Raw genomic sequence first — 20223 nt, forward strand, 5'->3', positions numbered from 1 at the left:
GAATAATTTTATCAAGTTAGAAATACGACAAAAATTTAATTTGTTAGATTGTTCGTGTTTCTGTAAAATTCGCGGTCTGCAAATAACTATAAACACTGCCGATGTCATCGCAAACGGCGAAAGTATGTACATATAATTTATTGCGTTAGTAGGTAGTATCTGTAGCAAATAATTTTTTACAATAACGACTGTAAATAGTTATCATGTTGGTCTCTTCTTCGTTGATATGGCTTGTTCAATAATAATTCTATTTTCCATAACAACGGATTCTGTTCTTACCCTAAGCTTACCTTATAGTCTTGTGCAGTTTCGGAAACTTTTCAATTGACATTCAATTTAACAATGATTTCATTTGGTGAAGAGGGAGAACATTATTACGTAGAAAGCGTAACATTTATTATGGCAAGTAAAGATAACGGAAAATAATACAAATTAAATACCAATGTTGCCTTATTACGATGTACACAGTCAGTCTATAATTTCTCGTCGATGATCACGTGTTAATCGTCGCTTGAAATTTAATGATACCGAAGGCACAATCCTTGTACGGTCCTTGATAACCTTAATAGTTAGTGTGTTCTAGAATGCCTACGATTATCGCGCACTTGATAAATAATTCGCTTTCTAAAAGGTACAAAACGTTACAAATGTTATAATTTACTATCGATTACGAAAGCGCTGACCGATTAGATTCGCCGAGGAGTACGTGTCGAGTTGTTAATGTTTTAACTTCATATGAAACATACAAATCTTAATAATATACTTTCGTGGGCAGTGTGTCACCTTTCGGCGCAAGGTGTTCTCGAATTATAGCTGAAATTAATGAACAGGAGACGATGAGTGCAGTGGCGGATTTGATGGGGGAATTATAGGGGCGGAAAATTTTTGGAAAAATATTAAAGGCACAAGTCACGCCAATGAAAACAAATAAATGAGAATGTTAACCAATTTGAAAATCAAAATATGTTTGAATGACGTATGAAATTACAAGAACTCCCCCAAAAATCTGAAAAATAAGTCGAACAAAATTAGGGTAGTATTAACGCATTTTATTGAGAAGAGGGAGCGAGGAGGGAGTTGGCCCTTTAGGGAGAGCTGAGGTTTAGGGATATCCCCCAGGCGCCAGAAGTATAAATCCGCCACTGGATGAGTGAAATTCTAAGGCAAGTTCGCAAACTTTCGTGACTAAATATATAGATAAACATGATTGTGAGTTTTGTTAGATATCCGAGAAAGTACCTTAAGCAAGTGCTGCGAGAGATACCTTCTAAAACATACAAGTTTGTTACAGTTCTAATGCTACGTGTCTTCTTAATCGGTGAAATTGCATCTATAATTCTGAAACGCCCTGTATAGAAATCGACGTCGAAAACTCTACACGTACATACGGCACTTACCGTAATTCAGTCGCAAGTCTAACTATTCGACGTTACATTCATGTCGAAGACACGTCCGATCAATTAGAACTCACTCTACTTCTTGCTTCGCTCTGGAGCACGAAAGGCAGCAAAACTGTTGGTAGAACTGGTAAGTGCAGAGCCGGGCTTGCGCCACTAAGTTGCAGTTCGATATACTGTCCTTGCAATGAGGATTCTCTTCTAGAACTGAAAATAACGCAACCACATTGTAAAAGTCGAACAAAGTCAGAGCAACTTATTCTTGACTGGAACTACTACAGATTTATCACGGCAATTACTTTAGCAACCTTCTCGCACTTTGCAGATGCTAAGAAAGTTTGTTAATAGATCGCAATAGAAATGATCGACGCGGCGGTAAGCGTTGAAAAGCTAGAATTGTTTGGAATACCGTTCGAGATTTCTGGATCGTCTTGAACTTGCAGAACCCTGTGATGATGCTCGGAGACGTGCACGTCGTCCTTGCAGGGATAATCGTTGCAGGTCCTTCGCGGTATAGGTTTGTCGTTGTCCTTGCAATGGAGTTCGTGGGGTTCCGGCGAACGGCCATTTCTGTTTAAACATTTCACCTCTCTTTCCTGAATGCCTTTTCCGCACGATCGGGAACACTGGAAACATTACGTTCGTGAAAGTCTAGCCGTGCGTGTCACGAAATTGTCAAAACATTAAACTACACATAATTGTAAACTGGAAGTGCCCAAAATGCCCAAAAATTGATTCGCTGATATTACTTCTGTCCAATCCGATATGAACCACGCGGACTCGCACGGTGGACCGTTACATTGTCTTCTGGTTTCCGGTTTGGTTGCAGGGCAATTCATGTCGAGGACCAGTCGGAGCGATCCACGAAGAGTGGTTACACAGACTGCTTCTCTGACCTGTTCACCTGAGTCACATTGCGTGGAGCACTGAAAAATAAAGAGAGAACGCTGGAAATGTCAAATTAAAGAAAAATTCAATTTCTCTGCCATTGCAGTAGCACGTATAGTGAATTCTCGATACATGTCAACAACACGGGTCTTGTCAGCGATGTTGTATGAACCGGTGTGGCTAATATTAATTTGAAATTAAATATAGAAGTCTCTGTTGAGATCGAGCGTTTTAATTTTAATTTCAAAATTGTTGGCAACGAATAAAACGTATGGAGATTGAAAATAATTGTTCCAGCGAAAGATTTTCTTCCGTTATGGAGAAACTAATAATTGTACCTCTGACCAAGGTCCTGTGAACCATTGTCCGCTGCAGGTCCTATTACTGGAGCAAGTTCTTGTAGTTTCGGGTCGAGTCGAATGATCGCAGAATTCCAGGTGCGTACTACTTTCGCAGAAAACTTTCCTAGTTTGCACGCCTGTTCCGCATTCGGATGAGCACTGGGACATTGCGAGCATACACGTCTGTTCATAGAATCAGAAGTTTGAGAATTTCGGAGAAACTTCGTGCAAATTCTTACCCCTTCGGACCAATCAGTGTACAACCACTGTGGACTCTGGAGTCCGGTAGAAATGGCGGTTAACGACGGCGCCTTAGTCGAGCAAGGTCCATAATCGCAATGCTCTTGAGTATCAGGCTTCGCTTCAAGGTCGCAGGGAGGTCCTTGTGTGACGCAAGTTGCCGTTCTTGTCCTCTTACCTGGCCCACAAGACGTGGAGCACTTTAATTCGAAACGGACTAATTAGAACATGTCCTGCTTCCCGTAACTTTCATATTTAAATTCTAGACTACAACAGCTGAGTGTATTGGTGGAATATAATATAGATACTACATACTGACTACGTAATTGTAAAACGATTAAACTAACAAGAGAAAATTCATTAAATATGGTACAATCGTTCTCGTGGGTAATGCATTTAATATTACTTCAGATTACCCCAGGAATCGGCCTTTTCAAGGAAGTACATTTTTGGGACACCCTGTATATTCTGTGATGTTCGTCATATGACAATATGATTTCGATTAAGTTCATGATACATGCAAGAAAGCAGGCTCGAAAAGTATCTACCATCTGTTGGAGGTGTCAACACAACTCTCAATTTATTGTCACTATTGCGTAAACAGCTATGGCAAAAGCGATGAGCTCTTTAATGTGAAGAAATGCTCTACCTTACACATTGTATAATTGTTAAGTACGATTTACTGTACTCTTCTGGATACACCAGAATTGGTTTCTAAGATAAATTTGGATTAACCGTGTAAACGCGATTTACTGTTTTCGAGCGTGTCAGATTTATGAACCTCTAAAACCAAATATGGCGCTCGAGATGCGTAATATGCAATAGGAGAAGATTAATACCGAAGACCATGTGCCCACGTTCCATTGCGGAGGCGGTATCGTCGTCGGCGTTATTTTCGCGTCGTATTCACAAGCCGGCATTTCACAAGGTTCGCTCGTAGGATGAATTTTCGGCTCCGTGCAGGCGCCATCGGCTATCCTCATTACCAACGACGGTTTTATTTCTTGCACGCATTCTAACTCGCGTTCGCGAGTCCCGGTGCCGCAAGTGACGGAGCAGTGGCTCCAAGGACCGGCTCTCCATCTTTACAAAATTAAATAACTTCAAAATCAAAAGAAATCTCTCAAAATCATCTTAACGTCCTCAGCGCTTCAAAAATTACTGAAACTTCGCATTTTCAGACTTTACGCGTGTGTCATGATCTTATCTATTGTAATAATACATTGTATTATATGTTTGTATTATAATATTATATTAACTATTGCGTCAAGTTTCTAATTTTTATTTCGAAATATTTTTATGGTAACATTAAGTATCCCATATGCTGATAAGTAGAACTTTTATGCAAGATAAATACTGTCTTCATTCTTTGCAAGATACAGGTGCTACGCGGATATTAATTTTTATCTTGTTAATAATTTAAATAAACTAAGAGTAATCGAACAGTATTGTTAAACATTTGAAATGAGCTAAGAGTAATCGAACAGTATTGTTAAACATTTTGAATGAGCTAAGAGTAATCGAACAGTATTATTAATATTCAAAATGTTTTTACTGTTTTAAATAGCTTATAAATTGTTTTTGAGTTTCTAAAAATGAAGCTGGTTTTTAAACGCAAATGTGAATATTTTGTGCGTTACACTTACTTGGGCGGGCAAGGTGTGGTATTGCAACGTTGAACATCTCGTGGCTTTTCTGTGTGACATCTTTTCCCAGGCACCACTGTTTGCGTGTGCTCCTTCATGCACACATATTTTAACATTTGGAAACCTTGATGTTAGAAAAAAGGAAGGATACATTAGATAATTCTACCCTTTCTCGCGTTAACGAAATTCTGACTCGATGCTGATCGAGTTCAACGGAAGCCTCGATAAAGCATTTTTGAAAATAGTTGGTGCTAATATTTTATATACCTCCGCCACAAGTTTGGCTGCACCCGGTGTAACCGACTGCCTTCCAAACGAATTTTCTTTTTTTATATCGTCTCGAAAAGTATGGTGATTGCGTTCCATTGTTCACTGCAGAACCACTTTCTGTTCTAAAAAATAACGATAGCGATTGCACATGTTTCTTCAGTTGAGGACCAGAAATATATGTTATGAATTCGAACAATAAATGCAAATATAATACCTCCTGTTTAGGGTATTCGGTATGATTGGCTCCCCAGCTTTACTAGAAACTGTAAGTAATAAATAATTATTCCTTCTATGAAAAATGAAAACTTCTTGTTAGTATTGAAACAAAATTGTTGTATTTAATATTGCAATGTATACCTGTTTTGTGCCCAAAATGAGTGTTCGTTGGGACGTTCCCATTTCCAGGGATGATGTATCGATATACTATACCCGGATTTGGTTCTTGGTATAGAACCTAATGGAAACAGTAATATACAGACTTTATATACAATAGAATAAAATATGTTACGAATGGGCCGCAAACTGTAGTGCAAGCTATGTACAAAAAAATGTATTAAATATGTTAGAATATTCACCATAACATCGATTGGCTCTTGCAATGGACCAGTAGCAGAGAAGCTTTCCAGATGTTGTGATCCTTGACGGAGGTACACAAAAGTTGTTCCAGCTGCTTGATATTTGCCGGACAAGTTAATGTTGTAATTCCCATTGAATAAATAGGTACCATTTTGCAATTTGATCGCTGAAAATGTAAAATTTTCTGTCAATTTCGAGAGGTCCATTTCATGTCGCAATGCAACAATACTGGAAAATAGTAAATTTACAGATAATGTAATAATAATAGTAAAAATACTATTAAGTTTGTAGAGAAATATTGTATTAAGCATCTGTTTCGAAATTGATCGATTTCATTATAGTCTTTATAAACATTATTGGTTGATCTCCTTCACTTTTCCTCTCCAATTGATCAGGATTAAAGCATGAACGACAAAAGCTGATAATTTTCCGTTATTGTTCGACCTAATAACAATGCTCGCAACACGTGACGAAACCACATTTCACAAAGTACATTTCGCGATACGAATTAACACATTCACGAGTGCATTAGTGACTATTAGAGAGATCACGATCGATAAACCTAACAGCCGCCCCCCGGTGTTAATTATTTCACGCTCGCGTCATGCGTTGAGAAGTAAATCGCATAATCAGTCATGTAATGAAACGTATAGTCATTCACGGAGCTCGAATACGGGAATCGCTGTCTCTGTCGGTGTCGTGTACGCGATATGATACGTTAGAAATATAGACACGTCATTTGTTAAATGACGCGCGCGCCGATTACCGGCTGGTTGTCTTTCATCTCTCTTCAGGCGTAGTCGAACGAAACATTAGTGATATTAGATTGATATTAGCAGCCATTAGAGAGCAAATTCGTTCGGAGGGAAATGTGCAATCTCTTTATCTCGTGCGGTGAAATAACTAACACGTTCGTTATTTCGAATTATCGATTGCTTTGCGAGTAATTTCAAGTAGATCGACCGGTGAAAAATTAGTGAGCATTCAATTATTATTTTCAAAACGTCGCAATGGATTATGTGGGCTTTAGAAAGCATAAACATGTTCTATTAATGCAGCTTACCCGAAGGTTTCAGTTTCCGACATAAACCCGACGTTTCCATGCGAATCGTCGTCGTAACTTCGAGGTAATGCCAACAAAGCCTTCTATTCCGTTATGAATTTAATATAGACGTGCGAAACGGTTGTCGGGAACTCCCATTAACGCCGACGAGATTGATCACTATTCTAAAACCTTCGGATAGTTTCACGTTATTTCACACCTACCCAGCCCCTTTCATATCCGAAGAATGGCCACACTTCGGGAACGTTCTGCACAACATTTAATCTTCCTAGCGATCTATGACACGTCGATTGACCGACGTAAAAATCCCGATCGCAATCGTTTAGCCGAGAATTATACCCCCCTTCTTACAAGGGCGCGAGTCGGCATGGATTTTACGGCCGTTCGATTTATGCGATCCGCGATAGATACGTTCCAGGAAACGGCGCACTATACAATTCATAATAGCACTTTTTTGAGTTTCGCAAGGTGCAGGAAAATGAAACTAACCGGCGTGATAATTGGGCTGCGGAATTTCATGCGTTTGTAACACGCGTGTCTCTGTACCAAATTATTGCACACTTTCTCAGCTGTCTACACGGAGAATATAATACATTTTTACTCGTATTGTACAAATGTGAATATAGCATAGACGTCTGCAGATTGTGCAATAAATTCATACTTGACGGTATGTATTTTAAGATGTGTTGTTTGGAACTCTGTTTTCCACGTTAATTGTGAGAATAAACTTCTATTATGTCAAATTTAAATATATATATATAAACTTGTATCAAGATTTGCAGAATTCCGTAATACATTTAAAGATTCGAGACTAAAGATAGAAGACTGAAAGATGAAAAAGAAAATGGTGGACCGATACCGAGTAATACTAATGGAACAGCAAACTCGGTTCAGCAAATTTTCGTTGATCAACCTGCAAATTAGTGGTAATCCCGAGGTGGTGTTCTGTAATAATCTGATCGCTTACTGCAAATGTACGCAATGAAATCAAGACGAGTGTATAAATCTGTCAAGCGAGAACCTGGTTAGGTTTAAATAAACAAATCTCGATCCTTATCGGCGGTGTCATAGCCGGCACACGTCAGGAATTATCGAGAAATCCGAGAAACCAGATTCTCGAAGCGCAACACAGTGTGTGACGTGCCTATCAACAGCTGTTGCACTGGATTTGCTACGGACAGCTCTCTCCACGTCCCACTTGGCACGCAAACTGGAGATTGGATTATGGGAGTAAGGACTCGTTCGTCCTACGGATTCTCGATTGATAATAAAGGGCGATCGCGAGACCGACGCGGCTGATTGCTTAGAATCGCGAACAATCATGTCGCGAGCGATTCGCTCGGTGGCACAGTTCATTAGAATCAGTTTGCCGCGGCTCGAACAGGACTCCGTGTGTATCAGCCCGATTCAATATTGCCAGGCAACCTTCGTTTGATCCCATTTCTCTTCATTCGTTATGCGCTCGTTCGTGTTCCGCTTTATTATCCCCCGACGCTTTCACGCCTTTGTTGTCGAACGACGTGTTTATGATTCCATAAATTCGCGTGTTTTCTGCCCTGTCACCTTCGTCCAATGATGATGTCATTCAGGTACGGCTGAGTCTTCGATAGTTCAATTAAAACACAAAAAATAGGGTCAATGTGGCGATTTACGGCTCGAGGAGGTTCCATGAATGACTATTGCAATTATTAGACTGCGGGTCTCCCTGCATTCGTCCATTTTATGCATTGACTGCAAAGTGAAGAGGAGAAACGCAAAACCGGGTTAAACTGCAGCTCGGGAAACCAGAAGTTTGTAACTTTTTTTAATGAAATCTTGTAGATTTATTATTGAAAATGCCGAAAATCCGAGTTTCAATCCTAGGACGCCACTAGTTCGAAAGTTGTGCGCGTGTAAAGTGCGATTTTCAGCGTTTTTGACAGGTAAGGGTGCCGCCATGTTGGCGTGTAGTGACTAGATACCATGCACGAGTTGACGGATACATGGTATAACTTTGGAACCAATGATCTCCTAAGATTGAAACTTGGATTTTCAGCATTTCCTCGCCGAAATCTACAGGGTTGGATAAAAACAGTCAAGAATGTATGGTTCCTTGAGATAAAGTTAAGCCGAAAACTGCGAAGACATTAAACGAAGCTAATTACGTTACAACTAGACCGTGAATATAAACTTTCTACATGAAACTGTGCAAAACAGGAGCGGAATAAAATGTATTTCTTCTTTTAATAGTTTTCATCAATTGAGAATGACACTGATACTAGTATTAAATACAATCGTGTTAACTGCCAAGCCGAGGCGCGTGGAAATTCGTCAAAGTCGCAGCAACTACGCCGACCACTGCGAAACTTTCAAACGAAGATTTACTACTATAGATTGTTGTTGCAACCTGAATTTGTTTAACCTTAAACCGGAAAGTGTGTCACGCAGATGCGTGCAGCGTGGCAAGCGCTAAATTCGTAATCGAAGTAATCCAAATAACACTAATCACACCGGGCGATACGTGCACACGTGGAATTGAGTCCTGAAATATTCTCGCAATGGAGTTACGAGATTCCAAGAAGTACGACCATAAGTGTCGCACGATATTATCGCGAATATGTTTCCAGAATTTCAGTCCCGCGCATTGTCTGAATAGCGGACAGTATTCCTATACGGCAAGTTCTACTGCATTTTCTGTCGTGCCTAAAAATACAACGGCGCTAAATATACAATTGTCACGCCCTTACCCAAATAATTCTCCGTGTGTCGCAATTGTGTCACGTTCAGAGCCAAAGCACCTCGAGGAACTGTAGCCACTAGATTGTAACCCAGCTCCAAGGTCGGTTCCGTGAAAATCCCATCGATCAAGTGTCCACCGCAATAACCCGAGAAACACTGCAACCAGAATTAGCACGGCGTTAATTCATTATTCATGTATTTATTGAATTTTCTGCCGGCCACGACAAGTTTCATAATTCCCGAGCTGTTTTCGACCGCGATTTTCACATGCGTTGCGACGTCTACATCGTGTACAGTAATTAAAGGATTATGTTCAGGCGTTTTATCAGCTAATAAATTATTCAGTACTTGGAAATTCTCACTTGCTGCGAATGCGTCCAATATGGATTTCTTTCTCCTTTCAGCAAATGCTACAGTCTTTTAAAAAGTTGAGCCTTTACTATTATCGCAAATAATTATTTTAGGTTGCAAGATAGCTGCATCACATTTTGTAATCGTTTACATGCACCGAAGGATCTCGAAGGTAGAGAACATGAATTCTGAAATAAGTGTAAGGACTCTACACAGTACATTCATAGTTACTGTTATCGTACTGTAAATAATTGTTATCAAAGATATCGAAAGAAGGTTACATAAAATTTTAAAAGTGTGATTATGCATGCGTGGAAGGGTTTGAAAGAGAAAAGAATTCTGAAATAATAGTGTTGGCACTTTTCAGTGTACGATTAACTAAAAAATACACATACTACATCATAAACAAATGCGAAACCCACTTTGAAACGTATTTCTGTTTGCAATCCCACCTCGAACAGTGATGAAACAGTATCAGAAAAGGAAATGCGCTTGCCTTAAAATTGTTAAGGGATCAGGTTTCCAGCAATTGAGGCCGACACCTTATGCAGTCATACGTATTTGAGTAGGTGACCACTCTAATCACTCGCAACAGTGTGGCAATCCTTTGTTTTCCCGATGAAACATGACAATTTCGTTGTCGCATAAATCATAAATTGAATGCATTTCTCACTGTAGGTACTGATTAGTCCGAAAACCTACCTTCCTTATACAACATTTTAGAAAAACTATGAAAGTAACAATCCATTATTCCTACACATCGATCACACTATTTTTCAACCAATATCTTAGGTTTAAAAGTATTTTCTGTGAACATCAATTACTCCTGAACAAACTTGTCCCGTGAAATAGTTTTATTTTTATATCACTGTAAGCAACTATGTTTAGTGTAATTCTCCTTCACCGTAAACAACTATACTGACCCAAACACTTCTGTTCGACTCGGCTATTTTATTCGTCATCGTATAATGTCTTGAAACCTAAACTACCGAGAAGCAAATAGCATTTGTGCAAGTAGTCGTGCAAATACATAAACAATGCAAGGAAAAGTTCGGGAAGCAAGCAACTCGAGTGAAAAATTTCCCCGAGCGTCGACGCAGCTCTTGTAGCACGGAAATTCGCGAATCGCATTCACGCCGCCATTCATCTGGTCATTCAGAGTCGCCGATGTCCGGGGAATAATTAGTCAAAACAGAAGCGTTGTTTACACACGTGGCTGCTTAGCCGCGTCTGAGCAAACAGCCCGCAGCGTTATTGAATCAAGTAGATCCGAGCCGAGAGCCGGCGACGCGAATTAGTAAGTCACAACACGTGTCGCGTGACACGTGTTTGGACGCGCGAAACCACGGCGAAAATTATGGCTGTGACCGCGCAAATTTAGCCCCGTCGCGTCGCGAAACCTCTTCCAGCCTCGGCTGCGTTCCGTCCTCGAAGCTTCGAATCGAGCCAGCTGTCGAGTGCACCGGAAGTCGAGGAACCGGACGTCGATACATCGATCGAGGACCACTCGTGCCCACTGACAGCACTCGGACCAGGAATCTCAAGAATTTCTACGGTGGCTGACACATGCATTATATTTGCGGACATACTTTCAGGATCTTTGTCTTAAAAATTAAAGAATATTTGACCCTTAGCACTGGGAGCTATTTTCACTCCGAAACGAAACATTTCTTCCGACCTGGAATATTTCCCTTCTATAAATTTTTTTTCGTGTTGTACTTACGAGAATGGTGAACGGACATAAAAATATAAAATAACAATATATGTCAATATATCAAAATATCAAATTTTGTCACATCAAAATATCACATATTTTTATGCCCGTTCTTATTATTTTATTGTACTTATTATACTGAAAAGCGACAGTAGCTCTCTCTCTCTCTCTCTCTCTCTCTCTCTCTCTCTCTCTCTGTGTTTGTGTATTTAGTGGTCTGCGATTTTGCGAGTTGAAGGAGATGTGATGTAATGGGATTGTAACCCTGAGGGGAACAATAAATGAATACATACGAGAATGGTGCAATTCGCTTGGACGAAATGTTCAGTAACTTATTAAATACGAAATATTTTGAATAATGATGCAGCAATTTTCAGCGGTGCCTTACATTCGCTATTCGAATTGTGCAAGGGTAAATGCTAATTTACATTCTAAAACTAAATTTTTCTTCCGTCTTGGAATATTCTCATTTTATTCGTACGAAACTGATCCGATTTCCACATATAATATTTAAATGTTTAGTAAGCTATTAAATACAAATTTTGTAATGTAACAAATATTTTGTAATATACTTTTATTTTACCTCCCCTAAGGGTTACAATTTCTTTTCCTTACATCATCTCCTTCTATCGCCGTCTTTCCATCTTCGCTTACTCTAACTTAGTCCTTACCTATCTTAACCTAACTTAACCTAACTTATACTTATACCTAGCTTATACTAGACTTGTATACTATATAGCGAGAAAGAGAGAGTTTATATACAATAGACCTTATATTTATGACTTAACCTAGCTTATACATAACCTAACTATGCTTATGAACTATATAGAGAGACAGGGAGAGAAATATTTTGTAATATTTTTTGTAATTTCTTTGAAATAATGCCACAGCAATTTCTAGTGGTGCTTTAGAGTCACCATTCGAGTGCAAAGGGTTAATAGTAGTCATTATAAGTAGTACAATTTATGTTTATCTGGATATTTCTCAAACTAACATTACTCTAAATGATAGAATTTGGATCACCGTGCAGCGTGAGTAAATAAATGAAGAATGATCTCAGACGAACGCAATAAATTCTATTCTATTCTATGTGTCGAAGAATAAAAAATATCCGGAGTGCACTCGACGACATGTGTTAATGTTGCACAGTTTCAATAACAAAAATCCTGAATCCTGGCCAATACCGTGCCCACGAATATATGTGTCAGCCATTGTACGTGCTTCCGTCAAGGACCAATCCGCGTTGCATCGCGGGAATTTGCATGAAATACCGTTTCGATATTAATCATCCTGCTATGACGGTGTTATTAGCATTCGTGGTCCGCGCCCATGCGGCCTTATGCGATTTTAATCGGGAATAGAATAAGATATTGCAATCGTTTCCTGGAAAAGGATTCTTTGTCTCCTGGCAGAGGATACTTTGTGATTAGTGGCTATGCAAATCGGAGAAGCTGGATTTGCATTGGCGCGCGAGACGGTCAGCTAGAAAATAACGTTGCGAAAGGGGAAAAAAAAAAAGAACCCGACGGATATTGTAACATTGTGATTCCAGGGCTGATGAAGTTGAACAGGATTTAAGGCGATAAGGAATTGTATGTTAAATTGCGCGGTACGCTACGTGGGTTAGCGTAACATGGGCGTGGAATCGGTATATAGGACGCGAAAGACGAGTATAAATTATAGGGAAGACCACATGGCTATGTAGCAGCGAGTGCCTCGGTGGTGATTCAAGTCGGATCTGGAACTTCGTATCTATTACTACCGTTTGATTGGGTGATTAATCACTGATGGCTTTCTTGAATGTTCTATTCTATTTCGGCTGCGTACGTAGTTTCGCAATTCGGGGATGCATCACGGCCGACACCATGACGTCAACACATTTATTTCGTGCCTCTACAAGTATTCTACTTTACCAAGGTTACCGCGACTCTGTCGACAGACGGTTTCATTCTGATCGAATAATTGGTAATCCGTTAGGTGCTAACAGGTCGTTCCTTTCTTTTCAGTCGAAATCAAATTCTTCTGTTATCAATATGTAAGGGCAAGCAAATAGTTTACAATATTCATTGTAAAATTTATTGACAATGGACACGGCGACTTCTGTGTGTTCTCAAGTCGATTGACACTGGACTGGCGAACCTAACTTGCTCTTAATCTTTTCTCTCGCAATTATCGAAATTACAAGAATGTTTTCATGAGAAATCGTTGGAAGAACTTCTCCATTGGAGTGCATATTACAAGAACAATAGAAATCGGAACGAATGCAATCTCGCCGTTGTTCGAACGCAAAGGTATTAAGACGCGTCCTCTGCAACAATCCACAGGAAACAGCAATGTCTCTGATCACCGTCCGCAATTGTCCTTGATAGTTGCCAGAGCTGAACGCGGCGCTGTTCCGCTGCGCGACACTTCTTTTTTTCAGTAAAAGCTAATCAGTAACGCGCACATAAAAGCCGCGCCCAAAGTGACTCTCCTCACTCTGATTGGATTAACCCCGGATGAATGTCAAGTTGCTCGTTGCTCGCGCGATCGATGTTAATTGTATGAATATCGCATGAGCGAATTTATACATCGGTACCCGAGGGGAACAATGAGGACTCAGAGCCGCGGGTCTCGATTACTGTTCGATAATGTCAAACGACGTGAAACAGGTCCCCCTTCCCCCACCCCTGCCCTCCTCTTCGCGTTTTATCGATCGATCGATCGATCGATATTAACGACGAGGGTCGACGGTATCGTATCGATGGGGTACCGGACGTTAACATTATCTTGCATCGATGGTTATCTAGGATTTATATTAATGACGGTGACGGTGATTTAGATGCGTCCCCGCGGCATTATAATTACAAAGAAATTTATGGAATCTCTTAATTACGCAACGATTCGGTACGGAACAGCTACGGACAATAATTTTGCTCGGGGGGTTGCCATTGATAGCGCAATTTTCTCCGGTTTCTACATGCAAATAAATGTAACGCGGTGTAACCCCTGGTTCTAACCACTTATATAGTTTCTTCGAGAATTCCGTGGCGCCTGGCGGCGTCACCGGTCAGTCGTGTTTTATTAGTAGTCTGCCGTACGGCAATTTCTAGACTATACAGGGTGGCCCAGAAACGTTGTGCTTCCTTGAAAGCTTAACTTTTTCCTTTGCGGAAATATTCTCCGCGACTCTTTCAACGAGTTATTAACGAAACACGAGGACCAATCAGAGCGCGGGTATGGTCGCCGAGCCTCCATCCGTCTGCTGTAGCCGCGCTCTGATTGGCCAGTGTTTTTCGTTAACAACTCCTAAAAGTTACTTCAAATCAATTCAAGGATCACACCCTCCGAGAAAGTACAACATTTTCGGGACACCCTGTAGACCAATCGGCGGTTCAACTGAAATTCATCGTATCTGGATAACTCGTGTGAGCATGAGAGTTTTATGGTATTTATAGATCGAAAATAATTGTTGAACACTCGAAGCACGAGTCCTTTCTTCACGGTGGAGAATGTGTTAAAAGTTGTCCACGAATAAATAAAACGCGCGGTAATTGCTGAACTTTTCCATCGAAAATGACCTCATGACAAGTTTAAACGAGAACAATATTGGAAACGTCCTTTTGTTTTTTAAATCGATTGATATATATAAAATGTTATAATTTTTTTTTTTTGCTGTAACCCACCACAATGTAAATATTAATTGTAACCTTCTTTTTCATATTCAATTGTAATCGATGTGGTCGCTAATGGCCTAGCTGTTAATGCGACCACTTTAAAATAAACCATATATATTGAAAAATCCTGTAAAGGCAACCACAACGTGTTAGAGACGCGTGTAAAAATGATTTATACGAAAACGTACCACATAAAAAGAGAGATTGCGACTTAGCATAGATAATCGTGTGGATCGTCGCGGCCATTGCATGCTCGCTAATTCGGTGCTATGAAATCATAAACCATGCTCTAGACAGCCGCGGATCATTTGTCTTCAAGATATTATTTATTACTAAGGACACCGTGTCTTGGAATCCTAGAATAATGTGCACAACATTTCTGTATCATTATTTACATATTATTTTCGTCATCAGGGACATAACGATATAGATGTCAATAGAAGCAAGGGACAAGCAATAATCATACAGTCTAGACAGAGTACCTGTGGGTATTTATACATTTTAGCACTGCAATTACATTATAGTTATACAATTGTAACATTTTCTGTACAGGAAAATGATTCAATGATCGGTAAACAGTTTCCAGAGAAATAGAAATTCAGCAAAAATTTCTTCGACAACGAATTTCGTTAAATGAAACATGAAATGACGGTGGTCTGTAAGAAGAATTGTTGGCATACAAATTGTTATAATTATTTGGCGTGACAGGCAAAGTTCTGTGATCTTTTTGTACAAAAATACAGTACAACCGTGCGCCCCGATGTATAAATCTGTGGAGGCGTTAAACCGCATTAAATTATGTCGCGCGTGTTAACTTGTAATAACCGAGTTATAATTCTACCGGGTACGTTTACAAGTGGGACCGCGCGAACGCGCGTCAGGTGTTTACACTGTGATAAAACAACCTGCTCGCCTATGTGCGTGTTCAGTTTTCGGGCCGCGTGTGTAGGTGATTCCAGTGGAAACCGCCTCCCGGACGGCCTGGATAATACACTGGGGCCATTGATAACAAACGTATCGCGCGGAATCCCGTGACCGAATGAGGTAACATCGCGAGCCCCCGGAAATACAGCGCTTGGAAATTTGGTTATCCGCGTGACGCATGCAGGTGCATGCACGGACCGCTGAGGAACAAAAGTATTGCCACTACGTATAATTTTCATTGTAATTGTAACACTTGATCGAAGTCTCTGCGATTATTTGCTTCAAGTATTCAGGTAAAACAAAAATCTGCATCGAAAGGTTGAAAATATTGTATTAATTTTGATTCTTTCAATCTCTCTGATCCTTAAATCCAGGAGGAAATTACAAATCTTCATGCTTGAAAATGCAATGAACGAGTTTCGAAATCCGAGATAAGTATTTTTGTCAGTGCTTGTCAATTTTTCCAAATATGTTTAACCCTGTAGGACCTATGCAGCACTAAGAATGACTATTCTACATTACACTATAAAAATAGCAAGAAGAATAAATTCCCTAAAAATGAATCTTTACAATCTCAATAATCGTAAGTTATAAAATTAAAAACCCACCAGAACAGAAGATGTACCATTTAATAGGCCATTAAACGAGCAATTAAATGGGATAAATAATCCAGAGATAAGAAATCGTATCAACTCCTCCGGTGTCTTTTACTATTCCCTTGTAAGTTCCCTGTTACGGTCAGGATTCAGGATCACCCGCGCAACATGAGCGTTCGAGTTCCGAGGTGTCCGCGGTGATTTATATCATTCCCTTCGCGCTAAGCCAGTTTTCGTAGCGAGAACATTATGGGAGGAAAGAAAAAGGAACGAAAGTTGCGCGAAGTCGTTAAGATAAGCGGCTAATTAATAATCGGCTTCGGAAGGGCCGAATGAATCATCCCGGTCCAATAAGGAACGCCGATTGGCTGCGCTCCGAATTCTTGACATCGAGGATTAAACGGCTCTAGTGACCACGAAAATAACGCAACACGAATAAACGTCGAACTCGATTCGTGTTATCGGAAGGATCTCCGCGACGCCGACGCCTTATGGCTGCGCCGGTGTCGCGTTCTTAGAGTGACACGCAAATCTGACTTATTTGTCTGTATTCGATGCCGGACGACCAGACTCTACTTTCTTGCATTTATTCCAATGACAAAGCTGGATATAATCGTTTCTCGATACGCGCGGAAAAATTCGGGACCGAATTTCGGTTTCGAAAAACAATAATTGAAAAGAAAATATTTTGTCATTGGATTGGTATTGTCACGCAGTGGAGTCGTACAAATGGTTGAAAGTAAAAAATTCCGTAGAACACTCGCGGCGAGGGTACAACAAATTTTGCAATGTTTTCAATGCAAACATAATGAAGTACACGTGAAGTTATGCTGATAGAGTATTTACCCTATTTTAGCTACTTTACTAGCTCACTTAAAACACTGCGTTCCTCTCCCAATAAAATAGCCAGTGTATTCACAGATCTGTTCTTCAGAATAAGCTGTTCAATGGTTCATAAATTCTCTTCAGAATTTACACCCAGTTTTCAAGAATTAGTGCAAACCGTGAATGAGTTTAGGACTAAATTCACTCTAGCTACAGTAAATGTTGTTGAAAAATTCCTTTCTTTCCATGAAGAATTTTGTACTGCATTATCGTTCAAGCGTCCACTTCAGCAAAGACAAAAATGTTCACTTTAAAGTGATATATCGAATATCTAGTTTCTAGCATTAAGCCAAGACAGGGAATTCTGGCACGTTGCATAACTGCAGTTACTTGACTCCGAGTTTGATCATGAATGTGCGTTACTGTGACGCTCAGAGATGCCAGAACCACAAATGTGTCTTTTCCCACTGAAAGAAAGATGAGTATTCAAAGTGTTTCGCAAGAGAAATTTTTTTAGCGAACCACCATCTGTGGAAGCGAGCGATTCGAAAGAAAAAGGTCATCGCCCGTTAGTCACCTTCGTTCCAAAGACGTGCATACCTCTGTAACATTGATTGCCGTTGCTTAAACGAGTGCAATTTACTTTTCGACCATTCCTCGCTCGCGAACACTAACCCACCCGTTAACGCAACGTTCCAACGAATTTCAATTTTCCACGTTTCGAGATTAGTTTGCCACCGAACGTCCCGCGGCTTGAACATCAACGACGTCATGACTCGCGATGACGGTGTACGTGACCGTGCTTATTCGCGGACTATCGGTTCTGCTTTCGCTACTCATCCCATTCTCATCTTGGCGCATCGCGAAGCGTGCCGATGCACGGTGGAACGACCGATGAAAACAGCTGGACATGCCAACGACCATTGCTCTTTTTCAGTTTATGGAAAAATTCTTTCTGAACGAAGTTACGTTGCTTATATCGGCGGAGAATTTTATTTCGGTACTATTTTTCACAAGATCAAGTCGGTTGGTGATTTTTCCAATACTTTTGGACAGACTTTTACAGATTCGTAAAGAGTAACATGCACTGTAACTTCTAGTGGGAACTGTCATTACACTTTTAACACATTAGAGCAGTTTGAACACTTTGGGTATCGACCATTCACTTTAGACGCGAGAAATTTCATTTTTTCCATCCCCCAATAATCATTTTAATATTCTGACACTAATCCTACCGTGCGAACGACTGGTGTTGCTTTATAAAAGTGACAAGAATGAATTTATTTAGATTTTTCGCAATTTTCTTTCCCCCAATACTCATTTTAATATTCTGACACTAATGCTACCGTGCGAATGACCGGTGTTGCTCTATAAAAGTGACAAAAATGAATTTATTTAGATTTTTCGCAATTTTCCATCGCTCGATACTCATTTTAATATTCTGACACTAATGCTACCGTGCGAACGACTGCTGTTGCTTTATAAAAGTGACAAGAATAAATTTATTTAGATTTTTCGCAATTTTCCTTCCCCCAATACTCATATTAATATCCTAACACTAATGCTACCGTTCGAACGACCGGTGTTGCTTTATAAAAGTGACAAGAATAAATTTATTTAGATTTTTCGCAATTTTCCTTCCCCCAATACTCATATTAATATCCTAACACTAATGCTACCGTTCGAACGACCGGTGTTGCTTTATAAAAGTGACAAGAATTTTTAGATTTTCCGCAAATTTTGTATCATGTGGCGGAACGAACTTTATTCAATAATTTTCGACGGAGGCATTTTTGTAATGTCGATAATTGTGAGAAAAATTTGAAATTGATGGCTTGACGATCAATGGTGGTATACAAATAGTAGAGGTCTTAGGTTGGAAATGCATTAGTTCCGGAGTTATAAATTTGGTCACGAATGCCTGTATATTCGTCAGAATGTAGCGACGAAACAGACAGACAGACCGACGACGTCGACGTCGACGAGAGACGCGAGTTGGACGCGCTTCACTATGTCGGACCACCGAGAAAAAGCATTTCGAATTCGATGCCACGGAATCCGGTCTTACCGCGGACAGTCAATTATATCCGGAAAACAGGTTGCCAGGCGTGAAAAAAGGATGGCATTCCCGCGAAACCGTGAAACGATTCTCGGAACGTTCGCTGTAACTCGATCGTGCGTTTCACGCATGTTGGCGGCGACTGGGTCATTTTAATTAACGGAGACTTTTTAACCTTTGGCACATTTTGTGCGATCAGCAATTTCAACACAGTTCTGTCACGCGGATTTTGAGAAGCAACCCTGGATCATAATTTCGAAATTAACCTGTCCATATGCAATCTCAAACAGTCAAACGATTCCCTTTGTCGACACAAACACCTTCTACGAAATTGCAAGAGAACCAGGGACCATTTTTTATTGACCATTGCACGGGTGCATTGGTTCGTATCTTTATTAACCGATTCGTGCAATTCTCATACAATTAATTTCACTTATTCTACAAGCTTCAATTCGCAAAGAAATATATAATTTTCTTACAGACATATACAGATCTAAAGATAAACCATAACGCACCAGAAAATAGAGTAGTACTTGAGTCTAATAAAGCAATACAGAAAAGAAAGTCGAGTATGGAAATTTAAACACCGTGCAATGTCCTGCTCGGCGTGCAATGAGACTCGAGTGACTGCAACCTGCATGATCATGACCCTGCACTAACCGCGTGTCATAACGCTGGCGAGGAAACGAGACACGAAACTGATGGTCCATGAAGAAGTATCTTCCTACTGTCAGTCGGGTGAGAGAACATAAAAGCAAATTGATTGTGTAACGGAGATGAAAATTTAATCGAGACGTCGCGCGTCGAGTCGCGTCATACGATATCAAAGAAACAAAGAGCTGGAATTTCTCTCGGTGTCAATTCAAATACCACTCTGAACTATAATAATAATAATAATCGCGAGCTAAAATTGGCTCTTAAATCAAAGGAACTCGACAACGTCCAAGAAAATCATGTTG

The 20223-nt window shown here is 40.1% G+C and overlaps 1 protein-coding gene across 1 annotated transcript in view; it reads right to left on the minus strand.

Moving 5' to 3' along the window:
• Nucleotides 1-362: 362 nt before the first annotated feature.
• Nucleotides 363-20223, minus strand: part of LOC143361935 (thrombospondin type-1 domain-containing protein 4) — a 37458-nt gene continuing 17597 nt past the window's right edge. The window contains exons 3-15 of the mRNA XM_076801653.1: nt 9148-9295; nt 5358-5524; nt 5140-5236; nt 4997-5045; nt 4780-4904; nt 4513-4636; nt 3706-3949; nt 2866-3066; nt 2624-2785; nt 2147-2323; nt 1807-2023; nt 1472-1604; nt 363-624 (exon numbers count right to left, since the gene is read on the minus strand). Coding sequence (XP_076657768.1) covers nt 570-624; nt 1472-1604; nt 1807-2023; nt 2147-2323; nt 2624-2785; nt 2866-3066; nt 3706-3949; nt 4513-4636; nt 4780-4904; nt 4997-5045; nt 5140-5236; nt 5358-5524; nt 9148-9295 — 1899 coding nt within the window. The 3' untranslated portion in view covers nt 363-569. The remainder of the gene's footprint in view (nt 625-1471; nt 1605-1806; nt 2024-2146; nt 2324-2623; nt 2786-2865; nt 3067-3705; nt 3950-4512; nt 4637-4779; nt 4905-4996; nt 5046-5139; nt 5237-5357; nt 5525-9147; nt 9296-20223) is intronic.

The sequence above is a fragment of the Halictus rubicundus genome, chromosome 16, assembly GCF_050948215.1.
Source record: "Halictus rubicundus isolate RS-2024b chromosome 16, iyHalRubi1_principal, whole genome shotgun sequence".
NCBI classification, from domain to species: Eukaryota; Metazoa; Arthropoda; class Insecta; order Hymenoptera; family Halictidae; genus Halictus; species Halictus rubicundus.